The 11,819-nt window shown below is 46.1% G+C and overlaps 2 protein-coding genes across 3 annotated transcripts; both read left to right on the forward strand.

Annotated features, from left to right (window-relative positions):
• The first annotated feature begins 987 nt into the window (after positions 1-987).
• On the forward strand, positions 988-5,282 carry LOC132450958 (leucine-rich repeat and immunoglobulin-like domain-containing nogo receptor-interacting protein 1). Of its 2 annotated transcripts, XM_060043169.1 has the most exons (3): positions 988-1,445; positions 2,588-2,648; positions 2,940-5,282. In XM_060043169.1, the coding sequence occupies exons 1-3, from the start codon at positions 1,438-1,440 to the stop codon at positions 4,740-4,742; spliced, it is 1,872 nt and encodes a 623-aa protein (XP_059899152.1). In that variant the 5' UTR covers positions 988-1,437; the 3' UTR covers positions 4,743-5,282. The 2 variants fall into 2 exon arrangements, with proteins under 2 accessions (XP_059899152.1, XP_059899151.1); XM_060043168.1 differs by having other exon boundaries at positions 2,588-5,282.
• A 710-nt stretch (positions 5,283-5,992) lies between these two features.
• vps72a (vacuolar protein sorting 72 homolog a) lies at positions 5,993-10,819 on the forward strand. Its single transcript, XM_060043193.1, has 6 exons — positions 5,993-6,362; positions 7,339-7,491; positions 7,792-7,912; positions 8,458-8,634; positions 9,405-9,549; positions 10,068-10,819. The coding sequence occupies exons 1-6, from the start codon at positions 6,246-6,248 to the stop codon at positions 10,474-10,476; spliced, it is 1,122 nt and encodes a 373-aa protein (XP_059899176.1). The 5' UTR covers positions 5,993-6,245; the 3' UTR covers positions 10,477-10,819.
• The last annotated feature ends 1,000 nt before the right edge of the window (positions 10,820-11,819 follow it).

Here is an 11,819-nt window from a genome sequence, read left to right on the forward strand (position 1 = left end):
TTTCTCATCCATGGCTGGAGCTTTCAGTGGGTTTGAGGGCCGCTGTCTGATTCTCCCCACTTTTCCCACATTGAATGGCTCGTTCTGCACACCTCGCTGATCCCTTGGTTACGTCTGCTGTCTCAATGATGCTACTTTTGGGGGTTAGGGCTCAGGTGCCTTGGTATATTTCTCTATCTATATGAGCCCGTTTCATCAGGTTGTGTATAGTCTGATGTGTAGAGCCTGTGAAGTCCTGGCAGAGTGTACCAACAAAAATGTCATCAACTTTTCAGCGTCAGAATTGTTCGTGATTTAATAATTCACAATATACAATCCATTTTCATTCTCCCATTGCCTCAGTAAGGAATTGCGTATGGTTGACCTCACTGTGTATTGAATGAGACCCGATCCACACTACAAATCGCAGCTGTCGGCAAACAAAGCTCATTTTCCCCACGACTTCTCTGTGTGAAGATTAAGTCCTTACGTGTGAAGCGTTCATGTGCTCCCTCACTCACCATAGAACCACCTGCACGAGATCAGGACCTTGGCATACACCGCTCTATGATTGCATTGTAATACGCTACGCCCCCCCCCCCCCCCCCCCCTCCACCAAATACCATGCCCCTGTGATGAGTGAAGAGCTTCTAAGATTAAGCCTATAGTCAGTGAATTATTATACCCAGCTTGGACTGTGTGTCAGAATTCCTAATACAACAATGTGTGCCTTGAGAACAGAGTTGGCCTTAACTTTTATCATTAGGCTACACCCACTTACTACTTCTGTACTACTTACCACTCCCCCCCCCCCCCCCCCATCTGCTGTTACCTAAAGCTCCTCACTTGGCTGACCCCCAGGACCTGCCTCGCACCATCCAATCCATGCATTCTGGAGCGCGTCCATCCATGAGTACATAATCCACCCCCACCATCCCAGCATGAGTGCCACACTGCCAGTATGTGTGTATCTAGGACCAGGTGGTGGTTGTCCAGGAAATTTGGAGCTGGAAATAGAGAGAGAGAGAGAGAGAGAGAGAGAGAGAGAGAGAGAGAGAGAGAGAGAGAGAGAGAGAGAGAGAGAGAGAGAGAGAGAGAGAGAGAGAGAGAGAGAGAGAGAGAGAGAGAGAGAGAGAGAGAGAGAGAGAGAGAGAGAGAGAGAGAGAGAGAGAGAGAGACTTGAGTTATAACAACACACCACACACAAAACCGAAATTACTTAGCTGTTGAAGATTAGGCGTTCTTTCCATTGGCCACATTGTGTGTGTTTGTCCTTGTATGAATTATTATAGGATAGGTTATTTAGGAGAGAAGAGCCAGCGTTCACAGTGTTTTTTTCTGTTGTTAGACCATTTTGGAAGAAAGAAGAACATCAAAACTCTAAATATAGTAAATTACCCCTATTTTAAGATCTGAGATTGAACATGATGCTGCTAGAACTGGAATTCTACATAATGGATGAAAGGGTGAGTTGAAAAGCCTTTCTGTTTATGGTTCACAACTTCACTAAACATGAGGGTTTAATTTATTATTTTCTTTCTTTGATTTAAATCTTTTGATTTAGGCGGTCCATAGATGCGACTCTGCTATTTTCAACAAAGACCAAAAACCATGTTGTTCCCACCTGTTATTTGACTAATGTTCCTTCTATTCCATAATGCCTCTCTTACCTGGTGAGTGAAAGTGCTGTCCCCTAATGGTGAAGTCAACAGTGGATTTCACCAAATAACTGACAAAGATCTAACTTTGATGTTTTTCAGAGTTTGTTTTTCACATGCCGGTCATTGGCAGTTTGGTATTTAGCTCGCTAGACATGAGTAATTCAAGGGGTCTTTCAGAAGAACATTTTAATAGATTCTCTATACAATTAGTTTTTTGGGAAGATTCTTCCATGTTTGAATTTAGTTGAGAAACTTGACGCTTTAATAACATCACCAAAGTACCTTGACTTTGTTTGTGGAGCGACTCTCATGTATTGATCCTTGGAGTTAACTCCATAAATGACAGAAGACTAACTGGATCGAGCAATTATTACCACCCTTTAAAAGGCCAGGTTCACGTCTCGGAGATAACGATGGATTAATTCACAGTATGTTATAGAGCACTATTTATCCTCAGTGGAAGGAAAAACAACATCTGGTAGTTTATTATCTGTATCAAGGATCCTTATCGAGGATTAAAGTGCAGCTGCCCTTGGTCCCAATATGCCCAAGACTAAATTAGCTGTGGCTGCGCGCTCATATCTCGTGAATGTCCACAGACTTTAATTTAATTTAATTTAATTAAACAGTCAACCCAAAGCTCTGCAGATGGCAAATGTCTTCTCAGTTCTGAGAGAGTTTGAGAGTAGCTGCTGCTTTGTGAATCGATGAGATAGTCATTTTATATTCATGCTTATAATCCGTCAAAACATTGACAGCCTATATCGATTTTGGCTGCTCCCGACAGAAAGGTATTATCTTTATTGCACAATGATTCCCATTTTGATTAAATGTCTAAGGTCAGTCATGGTTATAACTGCACATAATTTGCTCTTCATTCCAGTATAATGCAGTAACCAGACCTTTTCAAATGTTGACTTTTCTGCTTTATTTTGTCCTTCTATTAGGAAGACTTGCCTTCATCCACAGGTTTTTGGTAATGAGAATCTACTGGCGTTTGTCCTAGAGGTAAGCATACCATGACATTCCACAGGCAAATGCTCCATTTTTTTTATCAATGGTAGACATGCATACAATTTTCATATAATGCTGACATAACCTGATTGGGTGATTGGGTAGTTTAACAGAACTTTTCCAGCTGGAGTAGGGTCCTTTCAGAGACCTTGCCAAATGTTGGCCTCTGTGATGTTGTGTTTGTGTTGTGTTGCAGTTGCGTTAATACACAGTTTCATGCACGTCATTTGTGACCCATATAGTTGGACATTTTCTGTTGCCGATCTTCTTTGTCTTGCTATAAAGGCACGCCGCCAAATGTTTAAGACGCCTGGAGTGCAGTGGCGGCTAGGCTTAGTGGCTCTCTACCTGTGGGTGTTCGGGGCGGTGCACACCAAAGACACACCCTGGACGTGTCCCCAACCCTGCCGATGCAACAGCAGAACCCTGGAGGCCAACTGCTCCGACTGCCAGCTCGGGGTGGTTCCAGACGGGTTCCCGCAGGACTGTCGACTTCTGAACCTCACTCACAACCACCTCAAGATCCTGGTGAGCCAGCAGTTCAAGACGTGGACACAGCTTGAGGAGTTGGACGTAAGCGACAACCCCCTAGTGACGATTGAAGCTGAGGCCTTCCTGGGACTACGCAGCCTGCTCACGCTTCGCCTCGCCCGCAACCGCCTCAGGGTTATTCCTGCAGGGGCGTTCAAAGGCCTGCCGCGACTGAAGCTGCTGGACATACGGGACAATCAGATACTCGTGTTGCTGGACTTCACCTTCCAAGACTTGCCGTCTCTGCTGCGAATCGACACAGGCCGAAGTGATCTGGTCTTCGTTTCGCCACACGCCTTCGCCGGCTTGACCAATCTGCGAGAGTTAAACGTAGACAGATGCAATCTGACTGCGGTGCCAACCGAGGGACTCAGACCTCTGAACGGGCTCGGGGCGCTCAGCTTTCACCGGCTCGGCCTCACCACGCTGACCAACTATTCTTTCCGATGGTTGGGGAACCTCAAGAAGCTCGTCATCTCCCATTGGTCTGTTCTGGAGACCTTGGAGGGAAACAGCCTCTTTGGCCTGAATCTCACCTTCCTGACTGTAAGCCACTGCAACCTCAGTGTCGTCCCCTACGCCTCGTTGCACCATCTCGTATACCTTGTGCACCTCGACTTGTCCTTCAACCCCATCCGGTACGTGCGTGGGAACTCGCTCAGAGACCTGCTGCGCCTCCAAGAGTTCCACCTGGTGGGCGGCCAACTGCTCCGCATCGACCCCAGAGCCTTCCACGGTCTGGCCCGGTTCAAGGTGCTCAACGTTTCGGGAAACCTTCTGAAAACGCTCGAGGAGGGGGTCTTCAGTTCGGTCAGCAGCCTGGGCGTGCTGAGACTCGACGACAACCCCCTGGCCTGCGACTGTCGGCTGCTATGGGTGCTGCGAAGACGGGTCCATCTCGTCTTTGACAGGCAGCCGCCGGTGTGCACCACCGAGGTCCGGTTCCAGGGCTGGAGCTTTATGGATTTTGCCGAGGTCGATCTCCCGGGTCCGTTTACCTGTCGCCGCTCTCGAATAGTGAACCGCAAACCTCAATACGTGCAGATAGCCGAGGGATACACGGTTCATTTGCACTGCAACGCAGAGGGTGATCCGACGCCATCGGTCAGCTGGCTGAACCCGCAGCGTGTTCAGCTGTCGGCCGTCGGGAGGCTGCAGGTCCTCACTAACGGCTCTCTGGAGGTTCGCTACGCACAGGCGCGGGACAGCGGTGTTTACGTCTGCCTGGCGTCAAACGCCGGGGGGAACGACAGCATTCGCGTGAGTCTCGCAGTGCGAGGCTTCTCTCGTTCGTCCCGAAACTCCTTGCTTTTCAACGAAACCCAGTCGTTTCCGTTTGAGGTAAAAACACTGGCGGTTGCGATCACCATTGGGGTTCTTTCATTCTTTAGTTCGGTTACCATTTGTTTTATTTTCATGTTTCTCTGGAGCAAAGGAAAGGGGCAATATAAGCACACAGCAACGATTGAATATGTGCCGAGAAGTGCAGCATCAAATAACAACAACGGAGGCAAAGGCCATGGGGAGTCCAGCAGATTCACAATGAAGCTGATATAGGTGATTCATTGTATCACATGCTTCTGCTGACTGTACACACATCACGTGGACGGTTGTGTCTTTATATATGGCTAAACTAATTAAAAATGGAAGGAAAAACGGGTAATGATCGAACATGTTATCATCTCATGGGGCGCAAGTTAAGCTAGCCCCAAGTTGTTTGAAAACAGCTGAAGTTAATACAGTTGGATGTACAATCACATATAACGTTTTGTAGCATACTATATATAGGCCGAGCTGCTGAATAGGTGAATGCATGCCCCCTCCTGTTGGTCATTAGCATTGATTACTAATACTTAAATACTAATACTAACATTTTAACATTAGATATATTTTGAAATTATGAATACTGTTGATTACTATTTTTTAAGAAATACCACAAGCTGGAATGCACTTTTGGAAGGTCATGTAAAATATATGAATAAATAAATAACCTGTAATCTAAATCACAGCATGCTACCTCAATTCCCAATTTCACATTCGGAGAATGGAAGATGACGTGGGTCCGAAATGAATGAATAAATAAATAAATGTAACGTGTCTGTGGATTCTTGATTCTGGTGTCATGATTGAATATAACCTCAGAATTATCTTACACAATGCCTTGGATGCTGAAATAAATTATTATTCTCAATGTTGCTGTCTGTGATGAATACAAACATTTAGCTTTACATTTAGTCAATCACACACAGTTTTTGATTGTTGAATTCAATCAATTGATGTTGTAGGCTATTGCGTGGGGCATGAGCTGCATATTATTTATTCATAACAAATCTTAACAAAAAAATGCGCTTTTATTTTTTGCTCGATAAATTAAATTGTATCCGATATAAAAAAAGATAAGAAAAATAAGGACGGTAGTACAGCTAGTAGTTAATTAAGAAAAATAAGAAGAAAACAAAGAAGAAACCATAAAATAATGCACATCAACTATATCAATGTACGTAGATGCATGTAGATGACAAAGCTGAGAAGAAACATTCATAGTGAGGTCCCCACTTCACTTTAGGCGTCTTTGAGTGTTATTAATTATTATTATTCTTCATGTTTAACCTCTGTTTTCCTTTTATTCCTAGTCTGTTTTACATAGTTTTGAATGATGACTATATGCTCTGTAAGGTGACCTTGGGTGTCTTGAAAGGCGCCTCTAAATTAAATGTATTATTATTATTATTATTATTATTATTATTATAAACAGTCCACACGTTTATCACCGCGTCATGAAATGAAGGAGGGCGTATCTTCAGTCGACCGTCACGTGAGCCAACCCGGAAATACTCTACTACTACAACAGGAACACTAGGAGCTATGAGTAGCGTTAGCTAACGCTTGCTTATCACCTAAATGACATGGTTTGATTGTTTTTAGAGATTCAAAGTGCGTCGGAAGACGAGTGACACTCATTCCCGTGCAACAACAAAACGATAGTCTCTGTGAATCTTTAAAAAGTGTCTCTAGTAGACGTTATTCTCCTCTTGTGGGCTAGTCTTAGCCACTACAACAATGAGTCTGGCGGTAGCCCGAGAACCCCGCAACACTGCGGGGAACCGCATGTCAAAACTCCTCGATGCTGAAGAGGAGGATGACTTCTACAAGACTACCTATGGCGGGTTCAATGACGTGAGTAAAAATAGTAAAGCTGGCGCATTAAATGATTTACTGTTTGCGATCTGTTAGCGATCTGTTATGAGTAAAACGGTTTATGGCATTGTATACTGCTCATCTCTCTGGATCTCTTTATGTCACTTAAAAGTTAAAACCTATATGTGTCATTACTTGCTGCTTATTGACGAGCACACCATTTAGGTCTTCCCTTCCAGCTATCACTGTACACACAGGAGGCGTTTGAAGGCTTTTTTCCCCCCAATAGTGCATTTCTATTGTCAGCTTGGGTCATCCTGTTTGTTTCTGCACGCCATAAATCGACGTTTGTCATGTATGAGTATCTTTCGGTTAATAAGTCTGAAGCGTTCAATCACTTTGGAAATGTTGACTGCGCCACAGGCTTCTGAAAGCAAACAAAACAAACTTGGATTTTTGTGTAACCAAAGGCATGGCGATATATAAAGGATACCCTAAGAGGTCAATAGAGGTGCTGTCACCTACCACAGAGTTCATTGCCATTGAATACAATCCGATGACTTATATTTAGATGAATAGGGGTGGAATATAATTGGGGAGGGAATTGCTACTACACCAATCGAATGATATTGCGAATGCGTACGTCCTCTTAGACTAGAACTTCAATATACTCCCCCTCTCAGGGTATTACAATTAAAATTAGGGCATTTAGCAGACGCTTTTATCCAAAGCGACTTACATCGTTTAATACACACATTGACCCACCGACGGCAGAGTCAACCATGCAAGGTGTCAGCCAGCTCGTTGCTCAGGGACACATCAACACTCAGCTAGGAGGAGCTGGGGATCGAACTAGCAACCTTTTGGTTACAAGACAACTGCTCTACCTCCTGAGCTAAGCCAACCCCAGGGTGTACTATGGAGCGATGGACTTTTTCCTATACTCTCATTCAGCAGTGACGGTATTATAGGAAGGCTGTTCAGTGAACGTCCTGTTGACCCCTCTGCCCCCCAGGAATCGGGGGATGACGAGTACCACGGCGAGCACTCGGACACGGAGGACGAGGTGGACAGCGACTTCGACATCGACGAGGGAGACGAGCCCGACAGCGACCAGGAGGACGCGGCACCGCGCAAGAAGATGCGAGTCGTCACTAAAGCCTATAAGGTAAGAACCTCGATAGAGGATCTGCTGGGATTCAGAATTTGTAGAGGTGTTGTGGTCAATCTACATGCCTCTTTCTGGATTATTTGACAATAATATATAGGCTTTTTTTTAAAATATATATTATATAATAATTATTAGAGTATGTTTTTAGGTGTCACATTTTAATAACCTTTTTTTATTGTTTCAATCACTGTTGACAAGGGATAATCTTATGGTATTTTGTTGTGATGAGTCGCTCCACTACTTAAAGAAGGAAATCTTGTGATAGTTCCCCTGTTTTCTCCTTGTGGCCGATTCCAGGAACCCATTAAGGTTGCGAAGCCCAAGCCCAAGAAACCGGCAGAGGAACAGAAGAAGACGGAGAAAACCAAAGTAGAACTGAAGAGGAAGATACCAGTGGAGTTCGAAGACTTTGCGGAGAGTAAGACATAATGCCATCCCATAATATGACCTGTCCTGAAACTGTAGCAGTGCCTGGTATTAGTAATCTTATAAGCGCTCATACAGTACTGTTGTAGAGATGCTCGTTGCTAAAAGGAAAGGAGAATGTAATGTTTTCAACTATTGATCGTGTTCAATAACTAGACAACATAATAATTATGGGAAAGTAGTAGTAGTGCTTACCACGGCTCCACATCAGAACTAAATCCGCCCTTCCCCATTGCTCACGCATCCCAGCCAGCTAACACATTGCTCCCCTCCCCCCTCAAAGATTCAAGATTCAAAGGTTTTAATTTGTCACATACTCATGCAGGATGTGCAGTGAAATGTTTGTGTGACATACTCTGTATTTCTGTGCTTAAAATAGTAATAAAATACAACAATCAATAGACTGAAATAAAACTAAATATAAGTTTGAACAGAAATGAAGAATATTGTAAATAGATTAAAACCGGCTAAATAGGGAGATGTACAAATACAAATAGTGTATCTTCGTGTTCACCCATCGCTCTCCTCCTCCCCCAGCCCGTAAGTCCGTGCGCCAGTCCACCAGCGAGCACACACGCAAGACCAACCTGCGGCTGCAGGAGCGCCAGGATGCCCCGCGGCGGAGGAGGGGGGCTCACCGAGACCGCCCTCTGACCCAGGACGAGCTGCTGGCCGAGGCCAAGATCACGGCGGAGGTCAACATCCGCTCGCTAGGTGAGGGAGAACTCGAGGCCCCCGCTGCCAGAATGAGAGTAGGAATACAGCTGAAAGGAGGTAGACTTTATTCAATCGCAGAAGAATGGGAATGTACTAGGGCTGCACAATATATCGATTTTTTATCGCGATGACGATATTGGCGTCCCACGATGACACGTAGTGTTCTCGCGATATTTTTTTTTTTAATAATGCATCCGCAAAAAAAATAAAAACAAAAAAGAAACGAGCCCCGCCCATGCAGTATACCTCTACCTCCGCTGCAAAGCAAACCAAGCGCTCCCTGTACACCTGTCTGCGACTGCGTGAGTCCATCCTGCACACAGCGGCGCGAAGCCTGAAAAAGTGGGGGGGTCGTGGCCACGCCGCTGAGCACTAGGGGGTGGTAGAAATTCTAAAGATTTTTTTTTCAATGAATAATCGTGGTAAATAATCGTGATATCAATATTGATCAAAATAATCGTGATAATCATTTTGGCAATAATCGTGCAGCCCTAGAATGTACCCTTTCTAAGGCAAAGCGAGACACTTTATTTGAACAAGACCTGACATATACATCACGCTTATTCATTTTAGCAATAAGATTGAAGTCTAGCAATGAAAATTTGGTTTTGTGATGGGCCGAAAGATATCTCTGTGTCTCTCTCTCTGTCTGTGTGTGATCATTACGAAACCACATTTGCATCGCTAGACCTCAGTCCTATTGCTGAAAGCAAATCCGTTTTACACACTGAATAAAATGTCTGACTTCCCCCCCCCCCCCCCTGAAGAGAACTACGAACGGCTGGAGGCGGACAAGAAGAAGCACGTGCACAAGAAGCGTCGCTTCGACGGCGCCACCGTCCGCTACCACTCGGTGCTCATGCCCCTGGTGTCCCACTCGCTCCTGAGGGAGGAGAACGTGGACGTGGAAGGGTAAGGTCCCCGCCCTCGCCTCCCCCAACCGTGCACCGCTCACCTAGGGCTGTGCGATGATTTGAATTATAACCCTAACGCTATTTTACATTTATTTATGTGTTTATTTTACTCATTAAAACACTGAAATTGCAGAACAGCTGGATACAAATTTGTGCATTATTTTCAATCTGAACATTTTATAACATTTTCTGTATTTTTTTTAAGGGGGAATTTCAAAGTTGTCATTTACAAAGGTTTTTTTTTGTAGGGAAATGCTAAATAAATGCATCATGTTTTCGAACTCAAAAATAATCGTTGGTTTCAATATTGAACAAAGTAATCGTGATTATGACTTTTTGGTCGTAATCGAGCCAGCCCCACACTCACCTCCAGGGAGAGGCGGGACTCTTTTGGTATCGCACCATTCGATTTAGGAGACAACCCCCCCCGCCCGCTATTCTCCCAGCACACCTCTGACACGTGGGACACCCCAACCACAAAACACCGCTAACCCCCCTTCTCATCCCTCCCTCCAGCCTGGACCAGGACGTCCCCGCGACCACCTCGGCCGCCCACCCCGCCTCCACCTCGACCACGCCCACCCCCCCGGGGGGGCTCTGCTCGCGGACGTACATCACCTTCAGCGACGACGACGCGCTGGAGACGGCCTTCCCTGCCGCGGCGCAGGCCTCGGCGCTGCCGCCCGTCCAGGAGGTGTGCCCTGTGACGCACAAGGCGGCGCTGTACCGCGACCCCGTCACCGACATCCCCTACGCCAACGCCCGCGCCTTCCGCATCATCCGCGAGGCCTACCGCAAGTACGTGGCGGCGCACGGCTTCCCCAACCCCGGGGCCGTCGGCGCGGCGACGGGCCTCGAGCCCTCGGCCGCCGCCAAGGGCGTCCGGCAGAAGATGGCGGTCAAGCAGGGTGCCGTGGCGACATAGGAGCGGTCGCCGTGGCGACGGAGGCGAGGTCGTCGCGGTGACCTAGACGTGGTCAGACGCGACGGTGGTATTTTCATGTTTCTTTTGTTTTTGTTTTGTGTCTTTTTCTACCTGGGGTGGGGGGGAAACAAGACATTAAATGGACGGACTATATCGCAGGGGCAGAAGGGTAAGACGTTGTCCTTAGTGGCGTTTCGTGGCCGAGTTCCCTGGAACTCAGCCACGACGGGATGCTCAGGATGCTCATGGAGTGGATGAGTATCCTGCCAACTTCCTATCGGAACTAATGCTTCCATTGACTTTCAAATGTTATGAATAAAACAAACTTAATATTGAGGTCAAAGGCGCATGTTTTTTAGGGTGCACTCACACTAGGCCATCTGGCCGTGGCCGTTGGCCGTTGTCACACCTAACCGTGCTCAAATGGCCCCATTGTTCTCTGGCCTGCACTCACACTAGGCCATCTGGCCATGGCCGTCGCACTCGCAACTGTGGCCTGGCCACGGTAGGCTCTTGTACATACGTCATCACGTCGTAAGTAACACGTCATCACCAAGCGTCCACTGCATGGACCATAATATAGTCTGCCGCCAGTCAGAGTTTTAACAACAATGGACAACAAAACAGAGAACACAGTTCGCACTTTGCTGAGTCTGTTGCTTATTTGGATATATGTTTACCGTTTAATGGGAAAGAACGCTCGTCGCCGTTATTATGTCCGTGGTCGTCGCATGGACTATACGTCATCCAGCTCAGGTTGCGTAGCCGTGCGTGTGCGCGTGTCGGCTCATTAGCATCTGTACCGTAGCGGCCCGGACCGTAGCAGCACACCTCTCCCAAGTGGCCAAATTGGCCCGGCCTGGCCAGACTCACACTGGCAGATTTGAGCAAGGTTAGGTGTGAAAACGGCCACGGCCAGATGGCCTAGTGTGAGTGCACCCTTATCCCGCTATTGCTCATGGAATAATATTTTTGTCAGAAGACAGAAATCTGAAATAAATGACATTTCAATTAACAGAATCCATTTTAATTATGGCCCATTTTCACAACAACCACAAAACAAGTCTGGCTGAATCCTACTTAGTCATTGTCTCTATCATCACATTCTTTTAACAGTTCTTAGGAAAGGGAGGTATACAATAATATAAACGCTTAACACACAAAGGATGGTTTGTTAGAGGTTCTGCATATTTCTCTCTCTCCTAGTTGGGCTTGGCTTGGCTGTCGTTTACAGCTTGTTCCTCATTCATCAAAGGAATTAAATAACCAAACAAAAAACGTACATCAACACGCCGTGATGAAGGCCAGGGATTTATTACCCAGCCGTTGTGTTTGTGAAGACA

The sequence above is a fragment of the Gadus macrocephalus genome, chromosome 22 (genome assembly GCF_031168955.1).
Source record: "Gadus macrocephalus chromosome 22, ASM3116895v1".
Classification (NCBI taxonomy): Eukaryota; Metazoa; Chordata; class Actinopteri; order Gadiformes; family Gadidae; genus Gadus; species Gadus macrocephalus.